The following is a 19,396-nucleotide window of genomic DNA, read 5'->3' as shown; positions in this document are numbered from 1 at the left end:
ATGTAACCGCAAACCCAAAATTAAAGAATATAAACTGAGTTCACAGAGGTTCAAGAGACGGAAAGCAGATGAGTGATCTGTCAGGTTGGGCTAGGCAGGGAGAGCTTCCAAGAGCACCTCAGTTTTGAGCTTTGAATCGGAAATTCAAGGAGGTGATGGACATGAGATGGTGGAGAGGTGGACCTTTTGAAAGAAACGCACAAGGGAGACAATGTAAGATATCACTCAAACGAGGACAGGTGCCCGCCCCACCCTGTCATTTCCCTGTCTTAGCAGCTCTGCAGGATCAGCACATATCAAGCCACACTGCTAGGCACTACACAGATGAGTTAAATTATAGTCCCTGCCCCTAGGAGTTTGCTGTCTTAACAGGAAAACTGAGACACAGCTGGACAGAAAGTCCCCACGATACATTAAAAAGTTGTTCAGATGTACAAATGTAATGCCCTTCAGTTCCTGGTCTCATTCATTCTACCAGCATTTCTCAAATGGGACCTTGGACTCGGGTCACTGAGATACATAAACCTTGCCTCCATCCTAAAGGAGTTCCGTTGAGTGAAGGAGATATACATGTAAAGAAATCATTACTGTACCATATGGATTATGCTGTAAAACACAAGCCTGCACAAAGTACTTGGAAATGCAGAAAAGGTAGAAGTCCACCTAAGGGGAACAAGAAAGGTTGAATAGGGATTTTCCAAAATAAGAGACTTGGGGAGGGTATGATGAGAGGGAGGACATTCTAGGAGGTGGAGGGAAAGGTAGAAAAGGACACGCATTTCCAGGTAATAGTATACAAAAGAACTTAGTGTGCCTAGTGAAGGATGAAGCAGGGAAGGTGGGAAGCGGCCTGAACCTGAAGAAAGGTGTGTACCTTGCTAGAGAGTTTGAACTTTATCACAGAGGCAATAGGGAAAATCAAAGGACGTGTCAAGCAGGGAAATTCTCTGGTCACTTTTAAGTGCCATGATCTCAGTTCTCCTGCCTCCTGGCTGTGACTCTGGGAATGGCACTGAATTTCCGAGCATTCGTGTTTTCATGTGCAGAAATGGGGTTGATAGCAGTACCTAGCTTACGCGGTTGATTTGAGGAGCACATGAGCTAATATATGTAAAGCAATCAGCGCTGCGCCGCGCACATAGTAAATACTCCATACATTTTAGCTATTATTACCGGGAGTGTTTCTTAGAAGGATAACTTTTGTTGGCAGCATGGAACATAAACCACAGTGGGGGAAAAGACTGATGGCAGGAGGTCCGGTTAAGATGATATTGCTGGGGGTGGGAGGTTGGGGGAACCAGGTGGTGGGTATTAGAGAGGGCACGGATTGCATGGAGCACTGGGTGTGGTGCAAAAAACAAGGAATACTGTTATGCTGAAAAAAAAAAAGATGATATTGCAATTTAATCCAACGACAATTAAGGTCTGGAACTGGGATCTGGACGGGATAAGTTAAAGAGATGAAAAGGTGAGACGGAAGTTTAGCTTGGAACACTGGGCAGATCAGGACAACTGTTAACCAACTTCAGAGATAAGAGTAGCCAGAGTATAGGGGTGTGGGTGCAAGAGCAGATAAAGCGTTCCGTTTGGGACCTGTTGAATGAGAAGTGAAGCCGCCCAAGACGGGAACCTGCAGAATATCAGTATTTCAGGGGAGGCCAGAAGAACCAGTGGAGAAAAAGGATTGGTCAGCGATCACAGTCACCGTGAATTGCATGGGGGGAGGGGGGTGTGGGGGGGTAGAGGAGACACTATCGCCAGCATTTAAGTTGCACTAGTCCTTCACCCAACTACCGAACAAGCATACAGCCCATTTTCTGGTCTGTTCTCGGCTTCTTGCCTCTGGGTTTTCTGATTCTCGTAGAGAACGCATTTTTTTTTTCTCCTCCTGCCCTCTGTTCACGGAAAGAGGGAAAGGTCTAGCGCCTCGCAACACGGTCACCTAGGCGACCCGGAGTCACACGGGAGGAGGTGGGAAGGGGGGGAAGGAGGAAAATGACTTTTAAAGAAAAGAAAAAGTCCGCGACGACCTCTAATAATTAAGGTTCCACCTCCCTATATCCTGCCACGCCGCTCTCCAGCCGCCCTTATCGGGCTCCTGGCCGCGAAGTAAGACGGGAAATGTAGTCCCCTAAGGCTGACCAGGGTGGCACGACTGAAGAACTCGGTTTCCCAACCGGCTCTGGAGGCGCGTGCGCAGATGGCTGCCCGGGCGAGTGGTAAACAGAGACGTCAGGCGGGGGCTGCTGCTCCGAGCAAAACAAAAAGGGAACCCGGGGGTGGGGGGGGGGCTGATTGGGGAATTGGTGCGGCAGAGAGGCTGGGGCCGCGGGGCCGCGGACCCTATTAAGAGTGGAGGGCAGGGAAGAGGCGGGGGGAGGGGCAGCTAGGGGAGGGGCGAGTGACGCGGGGGAGCGGGGCGTTGGGGAGGGCAGTGATCCGGGTGGAGGAAATTTGGGAGGAGTGTCCGGGGGGCAGCAACTTAAAAGGGGGAGGGAACTGCGGCTAAGAAGACGTTCGGTGATGGGAGCGCAATGTATGAGGGGATACGGTGCCTCAGGTTTAAAAGAGCAGGAAGCTGAGAGGTTGGAGAAAAAGTGTCTTCGCTAGGCGGAGGTTACAGGTGGTGTCTCGGAAAGAGCTCCGAGGCTGTCCGCTTGTAGTCGAAAAGACGATCGGAAAACTGTGTGGAAGGGACAGCTTGGGGGCTAGCGTCCTGGGGCGAGGGGGGAAGTTCGCGACTTTCTGAGGACTGGCAGGAATGTGCCTCCTGGCCCTCGGTGCTTCCCCCCTGGGGGGAGGCATCGCGAGGGACGGTGGCAGACTCCTCTGAACGCTGAGCGGCGGAGGTCCAACTCCACGTATGGATCCAAGGAATGAGAATTCAGCCACAGAGGCTGCCTCGATCATAGACCTCGATCCCGACTTCGAACCCCAGAGCCGTCCTCGCTCCTGCACCTGGCCCCTTCCCCGACCGGAGATCTCTACTGAGACAGCTGAGCCGCCTGAGCCGCCCGAGGTGGAGGCAGGTCTGGGAGACAAGGTACTCACGGAGGGGCACTCAGAGCCGACCCTGTTGCCCTCCCAGCTCCCAGAGCCGGCAGGGGGCCCCCAGCCCGGGATCCTGGGGGCTGTAACAGGTCCTCGGAAGGGAGGCTCCCGCCGGAATGCCTGGGGAAATCAGTCATATGCAGAACTCATCAGCCAGGCCATTGAAAGCGCCCCCGAGAAGCGACTGACACTCGCCCAGATCTATGAGTGGATGGTCCGCACTGTGCCCTACTTCAAGGACAAGGGTGACAGCAACAGCTCCGCAGGATGGAAGGTAACTATGACCCCCTTACCTTGGTCCCAATACCATCTGCCCCTGGGCCCCCTAGCCTCCTTACTGCCATTCTGGGGCCCCTTTTATGCCCCCACCCCAGGGAGCCACCTTCAAATCCTCAATTACACAAACATTTACTTAGGACATAGTATATGCCGCTGCTCAGGGCTTGATGCTGGAGGATCACAGATGAATAAGACACTGTCCTTGCCTTGGAGAAAATTGAATTCTCAGCTTGCTGCTCAACACTCCCAGTACTTTGGCTTGAGCTGCCCCAGACACTTATTCCCACAGAGAAGTCTTTATCCTATGTACAGCAGGAACTGTGTGGATTCCCCACATGAACCTAGCCTTCCCTCCTCCCCCACCTCCTACCCCAACACCTTTTCTCCCATTCCTGTGGGATTACCTGGATTGCCTCTCAATACCTCAGGGTAGAGGTACTGTTGTAGAATGCCTCTACCCAAGAAGAGGGGGTTGAGTGGCCTGGGTGAAAAAGGTGATACTCATGAGGTAAAGTGGCTGCTCTTATGGACCAGGAGGGGGAAAAAAGGGCCATGAGCTGCTACCTGCCTTGGTTTACCCCATAGTGCTAGGAAACTCTCCCCTAGTAAGGGGTTATCTAAGTCTGGGGTGGCGGGGGCGGGAGGGAGATTTTTCATTTACCGTTGAGGAATAATAGTTATGAAAAAAAGAGATAGGGTCCTGACCTGAAAGCACAAGGTTGGGCGTTCGCTTGACTTTCCACGAAGAAACTGTGAGGATAGATCTTGCTAGATGCTCGGAAAATTTGTCTGGAGGAATATGGGACTCTTAATCACGAAATGGGGAGCTTCGGCCCCTTGGCATCTTGTACCCCCATAGCTGGTGAGATCAGCGTACAAGGAAGTAGAGAAGGTTGAATGAGCCGAGGGTCCTCCCCTAGGTATAGGAGATCGAGGGATCGGATCTGCACTATCCCTAGGAGATGGGCTGGACACAAAACAGGACAGCTGACTGAGACCCTTGGCACTATTTCTGGGTAGACTGCCATGCCACAGTCTCAGCTCCTAAAGAGCTCCCCTCCTTGGACCCAGCCTACACAGCTGTTTTTTCTCTTCCCTTAGGTTCATTTTCCCGGGTAGAAGAAATAATCATGAGATGTTAGTTATGCTGTGGGAGTATAGTCCTTCCTTATAATGTTCACTGATTGGCGGATTTTTAGTTTACAAAGTAGTTTTTACGTTTATTTGTTTTTGTTTTTGTTTTTTATTAATCTTCACAGCGGTTCTGAGATTCCACATTTTACATATGGGGAAACTAAGGTATAGAAAGGTCAGGAAACTTGCCTGATATCAGTAGAGCAAGGACCTGAACTCAGGTCTAACTAGAAATCATATCATCTTTCTGCTAGTCCGTGAGGCCCAAATTCTCTTCATTGGAATAATGGCAAAGCCAAATCAGGCTGAGGTTGGGGCCTCCCAGCCTCTGACCACCCCCCATCAACTCCCCACCCCAAGGGGTAATGGGGCCTGAACTGGCTCCTCTGGTGATGTGCCAAGATTACTACAAGCCCACCAGGGGGTGGCCCTCACTTCGAACAAGAAAGCTTTGTTTAGGTGGCTTGGGGGAACAATTAGGAGTCACCTCCCCAACCCCGCTTCCAACAGGTAAGAATTCTAGGCTTCTAGGGAGCTGACCTCTCCAGGTAGGAGGATGTACTATGGACTAGTTCTGAGGTCTAAAGAAGAGGGGTTAAACAAATGGGCCTCATGGGTACCGAGTGTAGACAGAGGAATGGATCTTCTCAGTAGAGCCACAGCTGAAGGACAAAAAGGGGGGAGGTCCCAGTGCCAGAAGTCATGGGGGTGCTCGGTTACTGAGGCTGGATGGTTAATGTCTAGATGGACAAGTGTCTGTTACTTCAAGGAACGAGGAGTACCATTGCAGCCGGGGTAGTAGCTGTTCCTGAAGTGTCTCAGAGAGACAAGGAGTTCTTTGGCTACAGAACTCTGGAACATGAAGCTACTTCAGCATCTCTCCCCAGGCAGAGGGTCTCCTTATCTGGAGCACCAGTCAGAGCCTCAGCTTCTAGTAGCTCCAAGCCCTTCTGGGCTCCTCCCAAGTTTCTAAACACCAAAGAGCTCCATGTGGGAGGTCAAATGCCCCTAAGGTTGGAGATCTTAGGCACAAATTCCTGAGGAGAAGTAGGGGAAAGGAGGTGGGACAGAGAAGGAAGGTTGGGGGGGGGCACAAAAGGATGGTGTAACTAGCCTGGGGCAACCAGTAGAAAGAAGCTGCTCTGGGGGCTCAAGAAGCTGCCAATCGCAGCTCCCTGGGCCCCTGGGAAAAAAAAACTTTATCTCTAGCAGAATATCAGCAGTGAGGGAGGAAGAGAGAACAGAGGGGAGGGAAGGAGGGAGGGAGAAGGTGCTTCCAATACCCAAGGCTCTCCAAAGCTGATAGAGCCTCAAGGGGAGGCTCACTATTGTCACCCAAGGGCCACCCTCCAATAAGGCAACAGGGTGCTGATTATGTGCTGGGAACCTGGCACTCCAAGCACACGCTGTTGAGGGCTGCCGGACTGGACATCATCTGTGCGGCGGGCGCATATACTCCATGAGACTAATTATATGAAACTGAAAATAATACAATATAGGTTGGGTAAGATTGTGGGGAACAGATTAGAAATACCATGCGAGAGATTTGGCTGCAGAAGCCAAGCAACCACTTAACAGAAGAGAGGGGACTTATGCTTGGTCTGGAGGAAGGAGCAGAATTTACAGAAGGGAGACCCTTCCTGGGAGGAGGAGGGAGGGAAAAGGGACTGTGCCTTGTGTATCTGAGGCACAGAGAGGAGCCTGGCCTGAATGTAGTTGAGCCCATCTGCCCAAGGACTGGGAGGAATGAGAAAAAAAAAGGGCGGGGGGGGGGTGGATCTTCAAATCCTATGGAGAGCTGGGGCTCAAATGCCCCATGGGAAGTAGAGTGCCCGCTCACCTGGGGTTCCAGCCCATCAGCCTATTCAGAGAACTGGCTGGAGACAGAGAGATGGCTGGAGACAGGGTGGGTCAGTCTTGGGCTAGTGTTAGGCCACTGTCCCGGAACTCCAAATGAGCCTACACTCAAGGAAGGAGGTTGTAGCCGTGGAATTCTTTTCCATCTAATCCCAGTTCTTGCGGAATCAGGAGCATGTCTCCCCAGTAAATGCCCACCAGCGCCAGACAGCTCCCCCAGAGACCTGGGAGGAATGCATTGTTGTGAGCTTTTCCAGAGCGGGCCCAGTGCCCTCAGCAGTAGGTTGTTAACTCAGCTTGTCTCCTGGGCCCTTGTGCAGCAAAGTCTGGAGCAGCAGAGGCCAAACATCTTGTCTTTGGGTGGGAACTGTGTATGGTCTCCCCACCCCCCCCTCTCCCCACCCCCCCCACTCCCCCACCCCCATCCCTACCTTTGCTTGCTTCCACCCCCCACCCTTGCCGCGGGGTTGATAGCTCTGGGTTTCCAGGAATGCCCCTGCTCTGTCCCAGCGTGCTTTGAGGTGGAGCCGCTGGCCACTGGCCTCCCTGCACGTACCTCATGCCCCCTTTCCCACTGCCTCTGCCCCCTCCAGAACTCCATCCGCCACAACCTGTCCCTGCACAGCAAGTTCATCAAGGTTCACAACGAGGCTACTGGCAAGAGCTCCTGGTGGATGCTGAATCCTGAAGGAGGCAAGAGCGGCAAGGCTCCCCGCCGCCGGGCAGCCTCCATGGATAGCAGCAGCAAGCTGCTTCGGGGCCGCAGCAAGGCCCCCAAGAAGAAACCTGCCGTGCTGCCAGCTCCACCCGAAGGTGCCACTCCAACGAGCCCGGTCGGCCACTTCGCCAAGTGGTCAGGGAGCCCTTGCTCACGAAACCGTGAAGAAGCCGATGTGTGGACCACCTTCCGTCCACGAAGCAGTTCCAACGCCAGCACCGTCAGCACTCGGCACTCCCCCATGAGGCCAGAGTCGGAGGTGCTTGCGGAGGGGGAGATGCCAGCCTCAGTTAGCAGCTATGCTGGAGGTGTCCCTCCCACCCTAAATGAAGATCTCGAGCTGTTAGATGGGCTCAATCTCACATCGTCCCATTCCCTGCTCTCTCGGAGTAGTCTCTCCGGCTTCTCTTTGCAGCATCCTGGGGGGACAGGGCCCTTGCACACCTACAGCACCTCCCTCTTCAGCCCAGCAGAGGGGCCCCTGGCAGCTGGAGAAGGGTGCTTCGCAAGCTCCCAGTCTCTGGAGGCCCTGCTCACCTCCGATACACCACCACCCCCCTCTGATGTGCTCATGACCCAGGTAGACCCCATTCTGTCCCAGGCTCCGACACTTCTGCTGCTGGGGGGGCTGCCTTCCTCCAGCAAGCTAGCCACAGGAGTCGGCCTCTGTCCCAAGCCACTAGAGGCCCCAGGCCCCAGTGGTCTGGTTCCCACCCTGTCTATGATAGCACCGCCTTCAGTCATGGCAGGGGCTCCCATCCCCAAACCGCTGGGGGCTCCTGTGCTCACACCCAGTACTGAAGCTGCAGGCCAAGACCGAATGCCTCAGGATCTAGATCTTGACATGTATATGGAGAACCTGGAGTGCGACATGGATAACATCATCAGCGACCTCATGGATGGGGGCGAGGGACTGGACTTCAACTTCGAGCCAGGTAGGAGACCTCTTCGTCCACAGTAGCATCTCATGGGCTACAGCCACTCCTAGGTGGCCAGCTGGTGCCATGATCTGAGCCAGAGGGGGCTTTAAGACAGGTTGGTGGGGTGGGTGGCGGGAGCCCCTGGGGAATGGGCGGGAGGGTGTCCTATGAGAGGGGGCACCCCTCAGCAGTGCCCTCCCCTAGTAGCAGCGTAGGATAGATGGGGGAAGGGCTCTCTCTTTGTTGGTTTTTTTTTTTGTTTTTTTTTGGGGGGGCGGGGGGTGGACCTTAATGGTGGAGAGTTGTCATGCCCCAGATGAGCTTCTTACCTTGTCTCCCATCTCTCCTTCCCACAGATCCCTGAGCCATGGCTGGAAGCTTTGTCCTCCCCTGCTTCGGTGGTGGGGCCAGCAGTGCCTCTTTAGCCACTCTTTACCCTTGACCCCTCCCTGGGAATTTGGGACCCTGCTTTAGAGCTAGGGTGGGGTCTGCTCCCATGGGTGTTGAGGAAATTACAAAGATAAAGCTGCCCCATATAGGAACTATGGAGGGAGGGAGGGAAGCGGGTGGGGGAAAGGGAAAGGGTTTCTTCTCACTGTGCCAATTAGGGGGTGAGGCCCCCTCTTGGGAGTCTCCTTGGCTCCCTCCATTCCCACCCCCCTAGGTTTTACATCAGGGGTGGGCAATGCTGTTGGAAATGTGAAGTCACCAGTGGCCTTACCCCTGCCTTTGGGAGCAGGATCTTTTGTAGTCTTATCTGAGCTGGTCCAGGCTGGCTTAAGCCTGGGATTTTTATTCAGTGGCCCCCTAGGCCAGTGGGGTGGGGTGGGTAGGGTGGGTTAGTAGGGACCTGGAAGGGCCAAGGTCTGAGCACCGGAGGGGCTCACTGGGCCAAATCACCCTTGGAAGGCTGCAGATAACAGAAAGGCTTTTTGTAAACTTTTAAAGACATATAAACACAAATATAGAGATTTTTAACAGTGGCAAGGTGCTAGTGATGGGGAGAATGCTTTTTTTTCTTTCTGAAAGCTTTGTCATAGTGACACGATGCAAACACTACAGACATTACTTGGGGAAACACAGGAAGTGGGGGGGGGGGGAGAGCTCCAGGCTGCCACAGAGCAGAGGGGCAGGGGTGCAGCAGTGGACAGCAGTACCCAGCGAGGGGAAACTTCTGGGAGATGCCCAGAACAAAGTCTGCTTGCACCTGGCTTAGAGATTCCCTGTGGAAAAGGCTAAGCCAGGCCCCCTTGTTCAACTTGTGTCTGGGAGTGTGTGGTGTTGGGGGCGCAGTCACACTCCAGCATGACCCACTGCTGATTAGCACTATGGTGGGAGAGTGCATGGAAGGCCTGGAATTAGTCTGTGGCCTGGAAAGGGGTGGGAGGGGTGCGGAAGAAGAGGAGGGAAGGATTTAGGGTGGTAAAGTTAGGCACAGAGACCTCCCTGTTCCAGGCCCCTGACAGCTGTCCCTGCCCTTCTTCCCCTTGCCTGACTACTGGGGTTACATGGTAGTGTATGCGGTGGCAGGCGGGGTGTGTGTGTGTGTGTGTGTGTGTGTGTGTGTGTGTAACAGGGAATGGGGAGCTGGGGAGCTTGGCTGAGTGTCTGGGAAATGAGCAGGGATGGAGGGGAATGTGGATCAGGTTTACTAGCACCTGCCAGGGTGGCCATCTGGGACTCCTTCTCCACCCCAGCCCCCAAAGCAGCCCCTCCCCCAGTCCCCTTTGCATTGTCCCCTCCCCCACCCCTGCTGTGGGTTCCCATCATTTCCTGTGTCAGCGCCTGGCCTACCCAGATTGTATCATGTGCTAGATTGGAGTGGGGAAGTGTGTCAAATCAATAAATGAATAAATTCAATAAATGCCTATAACCAGCTCTGGTTTCTGCTGCCTTGGTGCTCCCCTTGGATAAGGGGGAGGGTGGGGGAAGGGGGAAGACAGAGGACTGGCGGGAGGGACTACTCAGAGGTGGAGAGGTGTGGGGTGGGGAGATTTCAGCAGGGGGAGTTGGTGGATTTGGGTGGGGGGAGGGAAGATGCCCATCCGTCACTGAACCCCAGCAGTAGTGGGCGGGCTGTGATAGGCCTCTCAAGGGGAGGTAGTCTGGTTGGAGACGACCCCTCCCCCTACTCTGTCCCTCAAAGGCTCATTGTACCAGACTTCACAGTCTTGCCTCACCCCCACCCATGTGCTCACCCCAGCCCTCTCCTGCCACTTCCACCCACCCTCAGAGCTTTCATGGTGCCAGGGCCACACTTAAACCTTGGTGCTGATGCGGGGGAAGGAGTTTTTCTTGAAGAAGGGACCTCAGGTTGAATTCCAGTAATTTCATACCTCGTATTACTGCTCTCACTTGGTCACTTTATTTAGTTAGCGATGTTTATCCCTCCTACTGAAAAAGTCCGCTCTGGTCCTAAAGGTTGGACCCCTGCGAGTCGGCCCCTCTTCATCTGATCTTCCGGTTGATTTGGACTAGAAAAGGAAAGGGTCCATGAGTAGATAAGGAGGACCCTCAGGGAAGCTTTCTACAAACTGGGGCCAGTGGCAGGCCAGGCGGAGAGAGGTTGGAGGCAGGTCTTGGGCTGGAGGCAGGTCTTGGGCGTGGATGTTGGATTTGGAAAGGAAATTCATGGAGGGGGGAATGGGTGTGGGAGCCTTGGGTTGGCTGGTAGGGAAAGGGGAGTGCAAGGACAGACCACATTTGGGGAGTCTTACTGGGAGGTTCATGGAAGATTCAATAGGAACAACTTTCTTGGCTTCTTGGCTTCTAAGCAATTTCACTCGGCTTCTCTCCAGGATGTCGCATTGTGTGCGCAAGGCATCTGAAAATGAGAAAAAGGCGCCCCCACCTCTGAGGACTAGTGGCCTTACCTACCCATTCCATCCCTCCCATCATTCCAGCCATCACTGTGAGTGACTGGGCCCAAGGCTAGGTGGAAGAGTGGTCTGAAGATGCCTAAGTTTTGCTCTTTTCAGTGGGAACTGGGACACCAAGACTCCAAGAAAAAAGGATGAAGGTGAAGATGGAAAGGACAGGGTGGGGATAGGGAGAATATATCAAGGCAGTGCCCAAGAAATGGGGAGAAGAGTAAGGGTGAGTGACACACGCCACTCTGGCCGGTTTGAGTGAAACATCCATCCTTAAGTGGACATAGGCCTTGTTCCCCTTTTCCTAGGATCCTGCTTTATTACGCCACTCCCACTCCACAAAGAGAATGTACTCTGTCACCTGGCTATGTACTGTCCTTCCTCCATCCTGCTCCTTACCAATTAGCTCAGGTTCTGGATTCTTGAGGAGAGGCACAAAAGCTCTGTAGGCGTTCTCCAGTCGGGTTCCTGTGGACACAGCAGTGTGCTATTCCCAGCCCCTGTCACCCCATCTCCACCCTTCCAAAGACAGAGACTTCCGGAACCTAACACTCAAGGTCACTGTGACCTGATGTACCCGATTTCCCCCCCCCCTCAGGTCCAAGCCTAGGATCAGGTGCTGGGGAGGGGCTAATATGCGTCAACCTACCCTATTGTCATAGAGGCAATGCTCTTTCTTGGGCTGACTGGAGATGGTCAGTTAGGACCTGGGTGAGGGTCAAGGTTCACGACCCATTTTGGACAAGGTTCACAATTCATTTTGAGGGCCCCACCCTCAAAAAAAGCAGGAATGCTCCCAAACCTCTACCTGGTGCTCCACGCTCCACCTTACAAATGTAGTAGGTGTTGCGAGCAGTAAGGAATTTGCTGGCATAGTCTCCAGGGGTCTTCATCAGGAAAAGCAACTTCATTGTCCCTGTTTCATCACACAAATCGATGGTGTCTGGAGGGAGACCACAGGGTAAATGAGGCCCTGAGGAAGGAGAGTGGGAGCAGAAAGGGCACTGATCCTATCCTGAATGGGTTGGAAGAAGCTGTTGGATTCCAAGGGCTCTTTTCTTGCCAGTCGGAGAGCTTGGGGGCTGGAAAAGACCCTGCGCCTTTAGTCCCCTTGGCCTTTAGTCCCCTCCCCCCAACTCCTCACCTGTTTTAGGCAACCCTACTTTACTGCGGGTGTAATGCAGCAACAGAAGGACAGAGCAATTGGTATTGACCAGAAACTGCTGATTATCTGAGAAGACATGGGATAGGGCACACGGCCCTTCTCTAGTTATACCATCCCTGTGACCATCCCCCACTGCCCTCAACCCCCCACAAGCCCCACATACAGACTTCAGCTCTGTGATACCCCTCACCTCCATGTTTGATGAAAATAAACATGCTCTCAGGATCTTCTTACTCTTCAGACAGAGGCCTGATGAGTCATTTGGAGCAAGAGTGTTCTAGAGGTCCTGGGAGTGGGGGCAAGTGGGCCCATAGGGCTGGGGGTCTGGAGAGGTCGGCAGATCACATAGGCTGAAGAGGCCCCAGACTGGGCAGGCAGGAGAGAGCTATTGGCAGTTGTGGATAACCAGCATCCCTAGGGGGTGGGGCCTGAGGCCGCAGTTGAGGGATTATGAGGTCAGAAGTGGTATAAGTGGCAGAAGGTGGAGTAAGGATAGGGAGAGAAGAACCTGGGTGGGGTCTGTGACAGATTTGCTGGGGTTGGGGGCAACAAGGTAAATCTCATTTGAAAATGCATCCTGCGGGGCGCCATCAGTGGGGTAAGCATCTGACTCTAGGTTTCAGCTCAGATGGAGAGCTCAGGGTCCTGGGATCAAGCCCTGCACGGTGCGCTCCTCCACGCTCAGTGCAGAGTAAGCTTGTCCTCTCCCTCTGCTCCTCCCCATCCCCAATAAATAAATAAAATCGTTTAAAAAAATAAAATAAGGGGCGCCTGGGTGGCTCAGTGGTTTGGGCTGCTGCCTTCGGCTCGGGTCATGATCTCAGGGTCCTGGGATCGAGCCCCGTATCGGGCAGGAAGCCTGCTTCCCTCTCTCTCTCTCTCTCTGCCTGCCTCTCTGCCTACTTGTGATCTCTGTCTGTCAAATAAATAAATAAAATCTTAAAAAAAATAAAAATAAAAATTAAAAATAAAATAAGGGGTGCGTGGGTGGCTCAGTCATTTGGGAAGGCGGTCTGCCTTTGGCTCAAGTCATGATCCTGGGAGCCTGGGATCAAGCCCCGTATCAGGCTCCCTGCTTGGCGGGGAGCCTGCTTCTTCTCCCTCTCCCTCTGCCATTCCCCCTGCTTGTGCCCTCTGGCCCTATCTCTCTGTCAAATAAATACACAAAATCTTTTAAGAATAAATAAACAAACAAACAAACAAATAAATAAATAAGATGAAATGAAATAAAATGTATGCTAATAGAACTGCAGGAGACCTAGAGAAAAGTCAAGTTTCTCGAACGCCACTCTTCTCTAGTTAATTTGTGGTACTACTGCTTCCACATTATTTCATCTACTACTCCTTTTTCCTACTGTCAGCCCCATGCCTCACACCCTCCTTGCACCCCACATTTCCCTTGCTCCCCGCCCCAACAACAGACATTCTTGACGATTATCAACAGAAGCTTTATTTCTCATTGCTTGGAACATAATTGAAGGTTAGATGGAAAGAGGGAGGGAAGGACGGAGGGCCTGCGGGAGAAAGAATCCTGCAAGGAGGAGGAGGAGTGGCTGGAGCAGGGAAGACCAGACGCATGTACAGGGCAAAAGGGGCAATTAGACCATAGGAAATGTTGAATGGGGTGGGGGTGGAGGCAGAGGGAAATTATAGGGGGCATAAAATTCCGAATCAGCCACAGGGGGGCGAGGTGAGCATTGGACCCAGGCTGGTTAGAGGAGGGGAAGTTATTACAACTTAGGACTCCAGGACTCTGGGGATTCAGTCAGGGTATCAGGGCTCTGGTTTCAGGTTTCAGGGTGTAACATGGGGGAGCCCAGTAGGGGCTGTGCTGGCTGCAGGGGGAGCCCCCAGGCCCCTCCCCTGGAGCCCCTCCTTTTGGGGGAATCTCACTGACGTGGCAAAGCCATTCACTGTAGTCTGGCTGCAAGCTCTCCGCCAGGCCCTTGGACACTCCACTCCAGGCCTAAAGACAGATATCTCCAGGTCAAGGGTCAATTAGGGGCAGGGACTCAAAGACCCAGGCTCTGGACCAAGGGAGCTCTTGCAAGGTCTGCAACTCCTGGGATTACAGAAGGCACACACAGACTCCCGGGGAGGGGGTGCCCATACCACGGTTTCCCTCTGCCCCACCCAATCTATATAATCCATTCTTCTGTGCATCTCTCCCCATCTAGCCCCTCCCCCCACTGACTGGCCACATCCTGACCGTTAGTGCAGGCCCCCTCCCCTCTCCTCTGCCCACCCCCATGCTCTGTCTGACTTGCAGACAGAGGCAGCCGGTAGCTGGCAAACTGCAGTCTGCCTGTGACAATGTTCTCACCGAAAAATTTCCATGGTATTCGGTAACCAGATCCTCGAGGTTCTTGAGGGTAGGAATTCGGGGAATCGTCCTGGTGGAGAAGAAAGAGGGAGCAGGAGCATGTTGGTTATGCTGTTTTATGACCCGTCTCCCAGCTCTCCCAGACAGAACGAAGGGATTCTGTGTTCCCTAGGCCTGCAGCTTCCTTCCATCGCCATGCCCCCTTGAGTGATCCCTTGTTCCTTACTGTCCCGTTCTCTACTCCTGGAGACCCTGCGATAACCCTCCAGTACTATTTCTTCCCAGCTACCCCACCTCATTTTCCTGGGATATCTGAAATCTCACCGTTCCAGCCAGCAGTACACACAGATAAGGCTAATAATCAATCCCATGGAGCCAAGGGGGATAAGCACAGCTTCCAATGCAAACAACAAAGGATTCTCTACAAAAAAAAAAAAAGAAGAAGAAGGAGGAGGAGGAGGAGGAGGAGGAGAAAGAGAAAGAGCCCTGATGTCTGTAGTGTCCCAACTTTGGTGCCAGGCACAGTGCTAGACACTTTCCATATTCTTAATCCTCACAGCTCTTGAGAGTGGGGTTGGGGGTGGGGGGAACAATCATTATCTCCATTTTACAGATGAGAAAACAGAATCAAAGAGGTTAGTGATGTGCCCGAGGTCAAAGAGGGAGTAACAAGCAGAGCCAGGTTTAAAACCCTATATCGGTCTGGCTCCAAAGCCATCTTTACCACGCAGGCTTTCCAGGAATGCTGTAGGGGAATCTTAAACATTCTATATCTTTTCTGCCTCCTTCTTGACAACCCCCCCCCAACTCTAACAACATAGTGATCCAACCCTACACAGAAAAAACCTGTGACCTGGGGGTTAAGGTTGAACAGTGAGGGGAGACAGGCCACCAAATCTGGGGGGCTTAGGGGTCAAGAGGTACAGCAAAAGAGAGCGATGCTAGAAAGGGTTGGGGTGCCGGGCTCATGGGTCACAGTGAGGCCTTAGGCCCATTTTACCCTTGGAAGTGTTGCTGCCCCAGTGGACTGGGCGGCTCCATTCACTCCAACGCTGAGCGCTTCCGCAGAGCGGATTATAGCGGCTCCGGACACGGAACGTGTAGAATTTCTGCCCATCCACGCTAGGCAGAGAGAAGCTATTTCGGTGGTCCACCGATTGTTCCTTGGGGAGAAAGAGGGTGAGGGAGAGATGGGTGTCTAAAAGAGAAGGGAGAATGAAAACTTCTGCCCCCCCCCCCCGGGTCATCGTGTTCTTCCTGGCTCTTTTCTCCTCTCTTGACTCTAGCCGCACTGCTCCCTTCACAGACTAGAATTCAAGGCCTCCTCGCCAGATGCCCTTGAAGGCTCCCTTTTGTTTACTTGCCTATCAGGTATAGGTAAGGAAAAGTCCATGGAAAGTCACTGGTGATGATAGGGAAAGGAGCTGGATGAGAGGAGAAACAAAGCAAAGGAACTGGGTGGTAAGGCGGGGAGGTGGGGGCGCAGGTGGTGATGGCAGAGAACAGGTGCTCGAGATTGCGCCCTCCTACTTGGCTCTTTGACTCCTTTATCCTCATCTGCTCAGCCTGAGCTGCTGCAGTCCTGCCCCCATCACTCACAGTCCAGCTGCGGTCCCAGTCACTCCGGTACTGCACCAGGTGCTCCAGACAGTGGTCCAGGTGTCTGTTGCTCCAGCTCAGTTCTAGCTGGGATTCACTCAGGTTGCGAAGGGTCAGGTTCTCCGGGGCCCAGGGGATCACTGGAGAGATGTGTATGTATGGGGGTGGGGTGGGGTGTGTGTGTGCTCATTCCCCTGGCCTAGACGAGTTAGGATCCTGAAGGCAGTGTCCCTGATCCCTCCACCCCTCCCTATCCAGACCCCTCACCTCCTCCTTCTTGCCTAAGTACCCTTAAGGTGAAAGAACACCACTCCATATATCCCAGTGCCCCATAATACATCCCTGGACTCTTGGTGCCCTTTCCAAATTACCCAGATTCTGTAGTTTTAGTGTCCGAATGGACTGTCTCCTGGGTTCCCGTGGGTCCTGGAGCTGGACCACAAATGTTTCGTAGAGATGGATCTCCTCCTTTTGCAGCCAACAGCCAGCAGTGGTTCCTCCAGAGAACAGATAGTGGCCACACTCCTGGACTTTATCATCATTGGAGTTCTTGTACCTAGAGAAGGGTTGGGAGAAAGAGGAACGGTGGCATAAACTTGGGTACTACAGATACCACAGCCCAGCCTCGTCTCCTTTGAACTGACTTACTACCATGAGAAAATAGTGGGGAAGCTCAGACAATGGCTACCCACTTTCTTGGTCCCCATGAAGTCCCTCACATCCAGCCCACCCCGCTCTGACTCCCTTGTGCTGTTCCCTCTTCCCTTCTCATACCAGTAGTGCAGAGTCAGGTTGCTGGGCTGGGGCTCAGAGCTGCTGTCCCAAGTGCAATTCATGTACTCAACATTGAACACAAAACACTGGACCTCTGGGAGGGGCAGGGTGGAAACACTGAGGGTCCTAGGAGGTGTAGCAGTTGGGAAGAAACCTAGGTTGGAGAGAAGACAAAGAGGGGGAGGGGAAGACCAGAAATGATGGTCAGAAGAAGCAGCAGCATGAGGCAGAGAACCCTTCCCCTTTCCTTCTCCACAGTACTCTTAAATTCTGCCCGCATCCTTCTAATCTCCCATGGCAGGTTGGACATTTCTGTACGGCCCCTTCCCACAGTCTCCCCTCTCCCCAACCCCCTCCAGTCCCACGTTTCCCACCAGCTGTGACGTCTTCATTCCCACTGGGCATGGGGACTGTTGGGTTCAGCCCCACCCCCAGCAGAGGCAGCTGCAGGAATAAGAAGGATCTGAGTGGCAATGGTGGCTTCAACATGGCGCTTGCTCTTCGTTCCCTGGGTGTAGACTGTCAGGAACCTGGGCCCCTCACCCATTACCCCTCCCCACCCACACATTTCCTTCTGTCATAGCTTCCGGTGGAAAGAACCTTAGAAACCAGGGCTTTACAGAGGGTGTGGCAAATGTGTGCTGTGACACAGGCCAAATCTTCTGGGAGATTAAGTGTTAATCTAATCCGTAGGTGTAACACCACCACTGTAAAGTGCTGTTAGGCAGGAACAGAGGCTGGGCACACGAGACTGTCATGGACTCGAGAATCCTCAAACCATCCGGATCCCGGGAAGGATCTGTTCCCCATTGCCACCACAACCATCACCACTCCCTACCAACCACCCTCTCATCTAAGCCATTTTATCCCGTAGAGTGGAGGGTCTGGACCTCCCTCCCCTTCCTGTGCTCAGTCACCCTGAAACCTCTGTGAAAGCCCTACTGTCTCGGGTGGAAAGTACAGTCTTGACTCCTGTGGGCACACATATAGCTGTCTTTCTTCTAACCTAATCCAAACCCAAATATCCACTCTTAGCTGCTGCCTGAGCTGGGTCCCTGTTGAGACTGGTGAGGAGGTCTGACTTAGAAGTAGATTCTGGAAATGGAGGAACAAACACACTGGCTTCAAACTCCTCATCTTCCCCTAAATCTGCTTCTCTTCCTGTGTTCCCTATCTCAGTTAACGTGTCATCACCCTTTTGGTCACCCAGACTTGAAACCTCAAAGTCCTCATCAATTTCTCCTTCTCTCTCATTCCTGAGAATCCAATCAGTTCTAGTCTGTGGTGTTTCTCTCAGCAGTGTCCTCCTTTCCATCAGCACAGCCACTATGCTAAATCAGCCTTTCATTCCCTCTAGTCATGATTATTCCTTGAACCCACTAACTGGCCTTTCTTTTTTTCTGTCTTTCCTTGAGAGACGGGGAGCAGAGATCCTTACCTGAGCCAAAACCAAGAGTAAGATGCTTAACCGACTGAGCCATCCAGGCATCCCCAGGCCAGTCTTTCTTTCTTATATTTTATTTATTTATTTGAGAGAGAGGGAGAGCAAGAGTGTGGGCAGGGAGAGGAGGAAGGGACAGAGGGAGAAGGAGAAGACTTGCCTGCTGAGCAGTGAGCACGACTCAGGGATCAATCCCGGGACCTGGGATCATGACCTGAGCTGAAGGCAGACGCTTAACCTACTGAGCCACCCAGGAGCCCCCGGCCTTCCTTTCTAAAGGCCCCTGGTCTCTAACCCATTCTTTGTCTTATTGCCAGATTTATCTTTCCCCAAACACAGAACCAATTGGAGACACTTTGTAAAAACTGTTTATTCGGCAAACATTTACTGAGTTTTAAATATGTGTCAGGCACTGTGCTTATGTTTTAACCCGCCCTAATGTTCTGTGGGTTACAGTTACTTAAGTTACTTAGGGTTGGCTCAAATGTTACCTTCTCCAATATGTTTTCCTCTCCCCAATCAGAATTAATCTGTCTTCCCACTGTGATTCAATAGCATTTTGTCAGTGTTATTTTTGCCATTTGCTAATTTGATTAGTTTTTAATTTATCATTATCTGTTAACTTTTATTACAGCACTCCATCTTTTCTCTAAAGAGAAATTAGAGAAATTTCTCTGAAGAGCAATGGCATCACAGAAAGTGTACTGGCCCTTGAGTCCAGAAAAAAAATCTTAGCCTCAGGTCTGTTTCTTAGTACCTGAATGACATGGGGCAAGTGAACTTCCACTCTGAAAATCAGCTTCCTCATCCACAAAATGGAGATGATTATAATCTCTAACTCATGGGGCTGTTTGCATGTTAAAGGAGGTGATGTCTGGAAGGCATCTGACACGTGCCTCTTTCCAAGTGGGAGTTCATGGACACTTAGGGGATATACTGTTGACCTTTAGGGGTCTAAGAATTTCCCTGGAAAGTATGTAACATTTTGTTTGCCTCTGTAACTTTCCCGGGAAGGCCCATAACGCCTATCAGCATCTTAAAGGGGCTGTGAATGGAATAAAGGTTACAAACCTTCGCTCCAGACCGTAAAGACCTTGAGGGATTACTAGGGCTGGCCTTTCAGGGGTTAATGGGTGCTTTCTTATGCAGACCATTTCTAATCTTCATAATAGCCCTTTGAAGGAGGTGACAGTACACCCATTTTTCAGATGCAGAAACTCAGAAAGGAAGAAGCAGTTTAGGGTAAAAGGCAGAGTACCTAACCG

At 52.4% G+C, this 19,396-nt stretch overlaps 3 protein-coding genes across 4 annotated transcripts; 1 reads left to right on the top strand and 2 right to left on the bottom strand.

The window, feature by feature from the left end:
* The first annotated feature begins 2,183 nt into the window (after window positions 1-2,183).
* On the top strand, window positions 2,184-9,837 carry FOXO4 (forkhead box O4). The gene is made up of 3 exons (XM_082716179.1): window positions 2,184-3,325; window positions 6,915-7,974; window positions 8,316-9,837. The coding sequence occupies exons 1-3, from the start codon at window positions 2,864-2,866 to the stop codon at window positions 8,321-8,323; spliced, it is 1,530 nt and encodes a 509-aa protein (XP_082572305.1). The 5' UTR covers window positions 2,184-2,863; the 3' UTR covers window positions 8,324-9,837.
* Window positions 9,838-10,301: 464 nt separating this feature from the next.
* LOC309855653 (uncharacterized protein CXorf65 homolog) lies at window positions 10,302-12,321 on the bottom strand. 2 transcript variants are annotated; one of them, XM_082716228.1, is made up of 6 exons: window positions 12,185-12,321; window positions 11,974-12,060; window positions 11,632-11,772; window positions 11,229-11,297; window positions 10,677-10,783; window positions 10,302-10,433 (listed from the first exon to the last, which is right to left on the bottom strand). In XM_082716228.1, exons 1-6 carry the CDS (start codon window positions 12,207-12,209, stop codon window positions 10,332-10,334), a joined length of 531 nt encoding a protein of 176 aa, XP_082572354.1. In that variant the 5' UTR covers window positions 12,210-12,321; the 3' UTR covers window positions 10,302-10,331. The 2 variants fall into 2 exon arrangements, with proteins under 2 accessions (XP_082572354.1, XP_082572355.1); XM_082716229.1 differs by having other exon boundaries at window positions 11,638-11,772.
* Window positions 12,322-13,421: 1,100 nt separating this feature from the next.
* On the bottom strand, window positions 13,422-17,266 carry IL2RG (interleukin 2 receptor subunit gamma). Its single transcript, XM_082716212.1, has 8 exons — window positions 17,065-17,266; window positions 16,691-16,844; window positions 16,288-16,472; window positions 15,917-16,056; window positions 15,318-15,480; window positions 14,642-14,738; window positions 14,318-14,387; window positions 13,422-13,960 (listed from the first exon to the last, which is right to left on the bottom strand). Exons 1-8 carry the CDS (start codon window positions 17,177-17,179, stop codon window positions 13,760-13,762), a joined length of 1,125 nt encoding a protein of 374 aa, XP_082572338.1. The 5' UTR covers window positions 17,180-17,266; the 3' UTR covers window positions 13,422-13,759.
* Between the last annotated feature and the right edge of the window lie 2,130 nt (window positions 17,267-19,396).

The sequence above is a fragment of the Mustela nivalis genome (assembly GCF_964662115.1).
Source record: "Mustela nivalis genome assembly, chromosome: X".
In the NCBI taxonomy this organism is placed as follows: Eukaryota; Metazoa; Chordata; class Mammalia; order Carnivora; family Mustelidae; genus Mustela; species Mustela nivalis.
Note: the sequence above shows the minus strand (reverse complement) of the source record. Positions and strands in the feature narration are given on the sequence as shown.

Coding starts and splice junctions, on each gene's coding strand:
- FOXO4 (XM_082716179.1), top strand. CDS start 2,864: ATGGATCCAAGGAATGAGAATTCAGCCACAGAGGCTGCCTCGATCATA. Junction 3,326..6,914: donor ACAGCTCCGCAGGATGGAAG/GTAACTATGACC, acceptor TGCCCCCTCCAG/AACTCCATCCGCCACAACCT.
- LOC309855653 (XM_082716228.1), bottom strand. CDS start 12,209: ATGTTTATTTTCATCAAACATGGAG. Junction 12,061..12,184: donor TATTTTCATCAAACATGGAG/GTGAGGGGTATC, acceptor ATGTCTTCTCAG/ATAATCAGCAGTTTCTGGTC. Junction 10,434..10,676: donor AATCTTCCATGAACCTCCCA/GTAAGACTCCCC, acceptor TTCCTTTTCTAG/TCCAAATCAACCGGAAGATC.
- IL2RG (XM_082716212.1), bottom strand. CDS start 17,179: ATGTTGAAGCCACCATTGCCACTCAGATCCTTCTTATTCCTGCAGCTG. Junction 15,481..15,916: donor ACTGGGACCGCAGCTGGACT/GTGAGTGATGGG, acceptor TTTCTCCCCAAG/GAACAATCGGTGGACCACCG. Junction 13,961..14,317: donor AATACCATGGAAATTTTTCG/GTGAGAACATTG, acceptor ATCTGTCTTTAG/GCCTGGAGTGGAGTGTCCAA.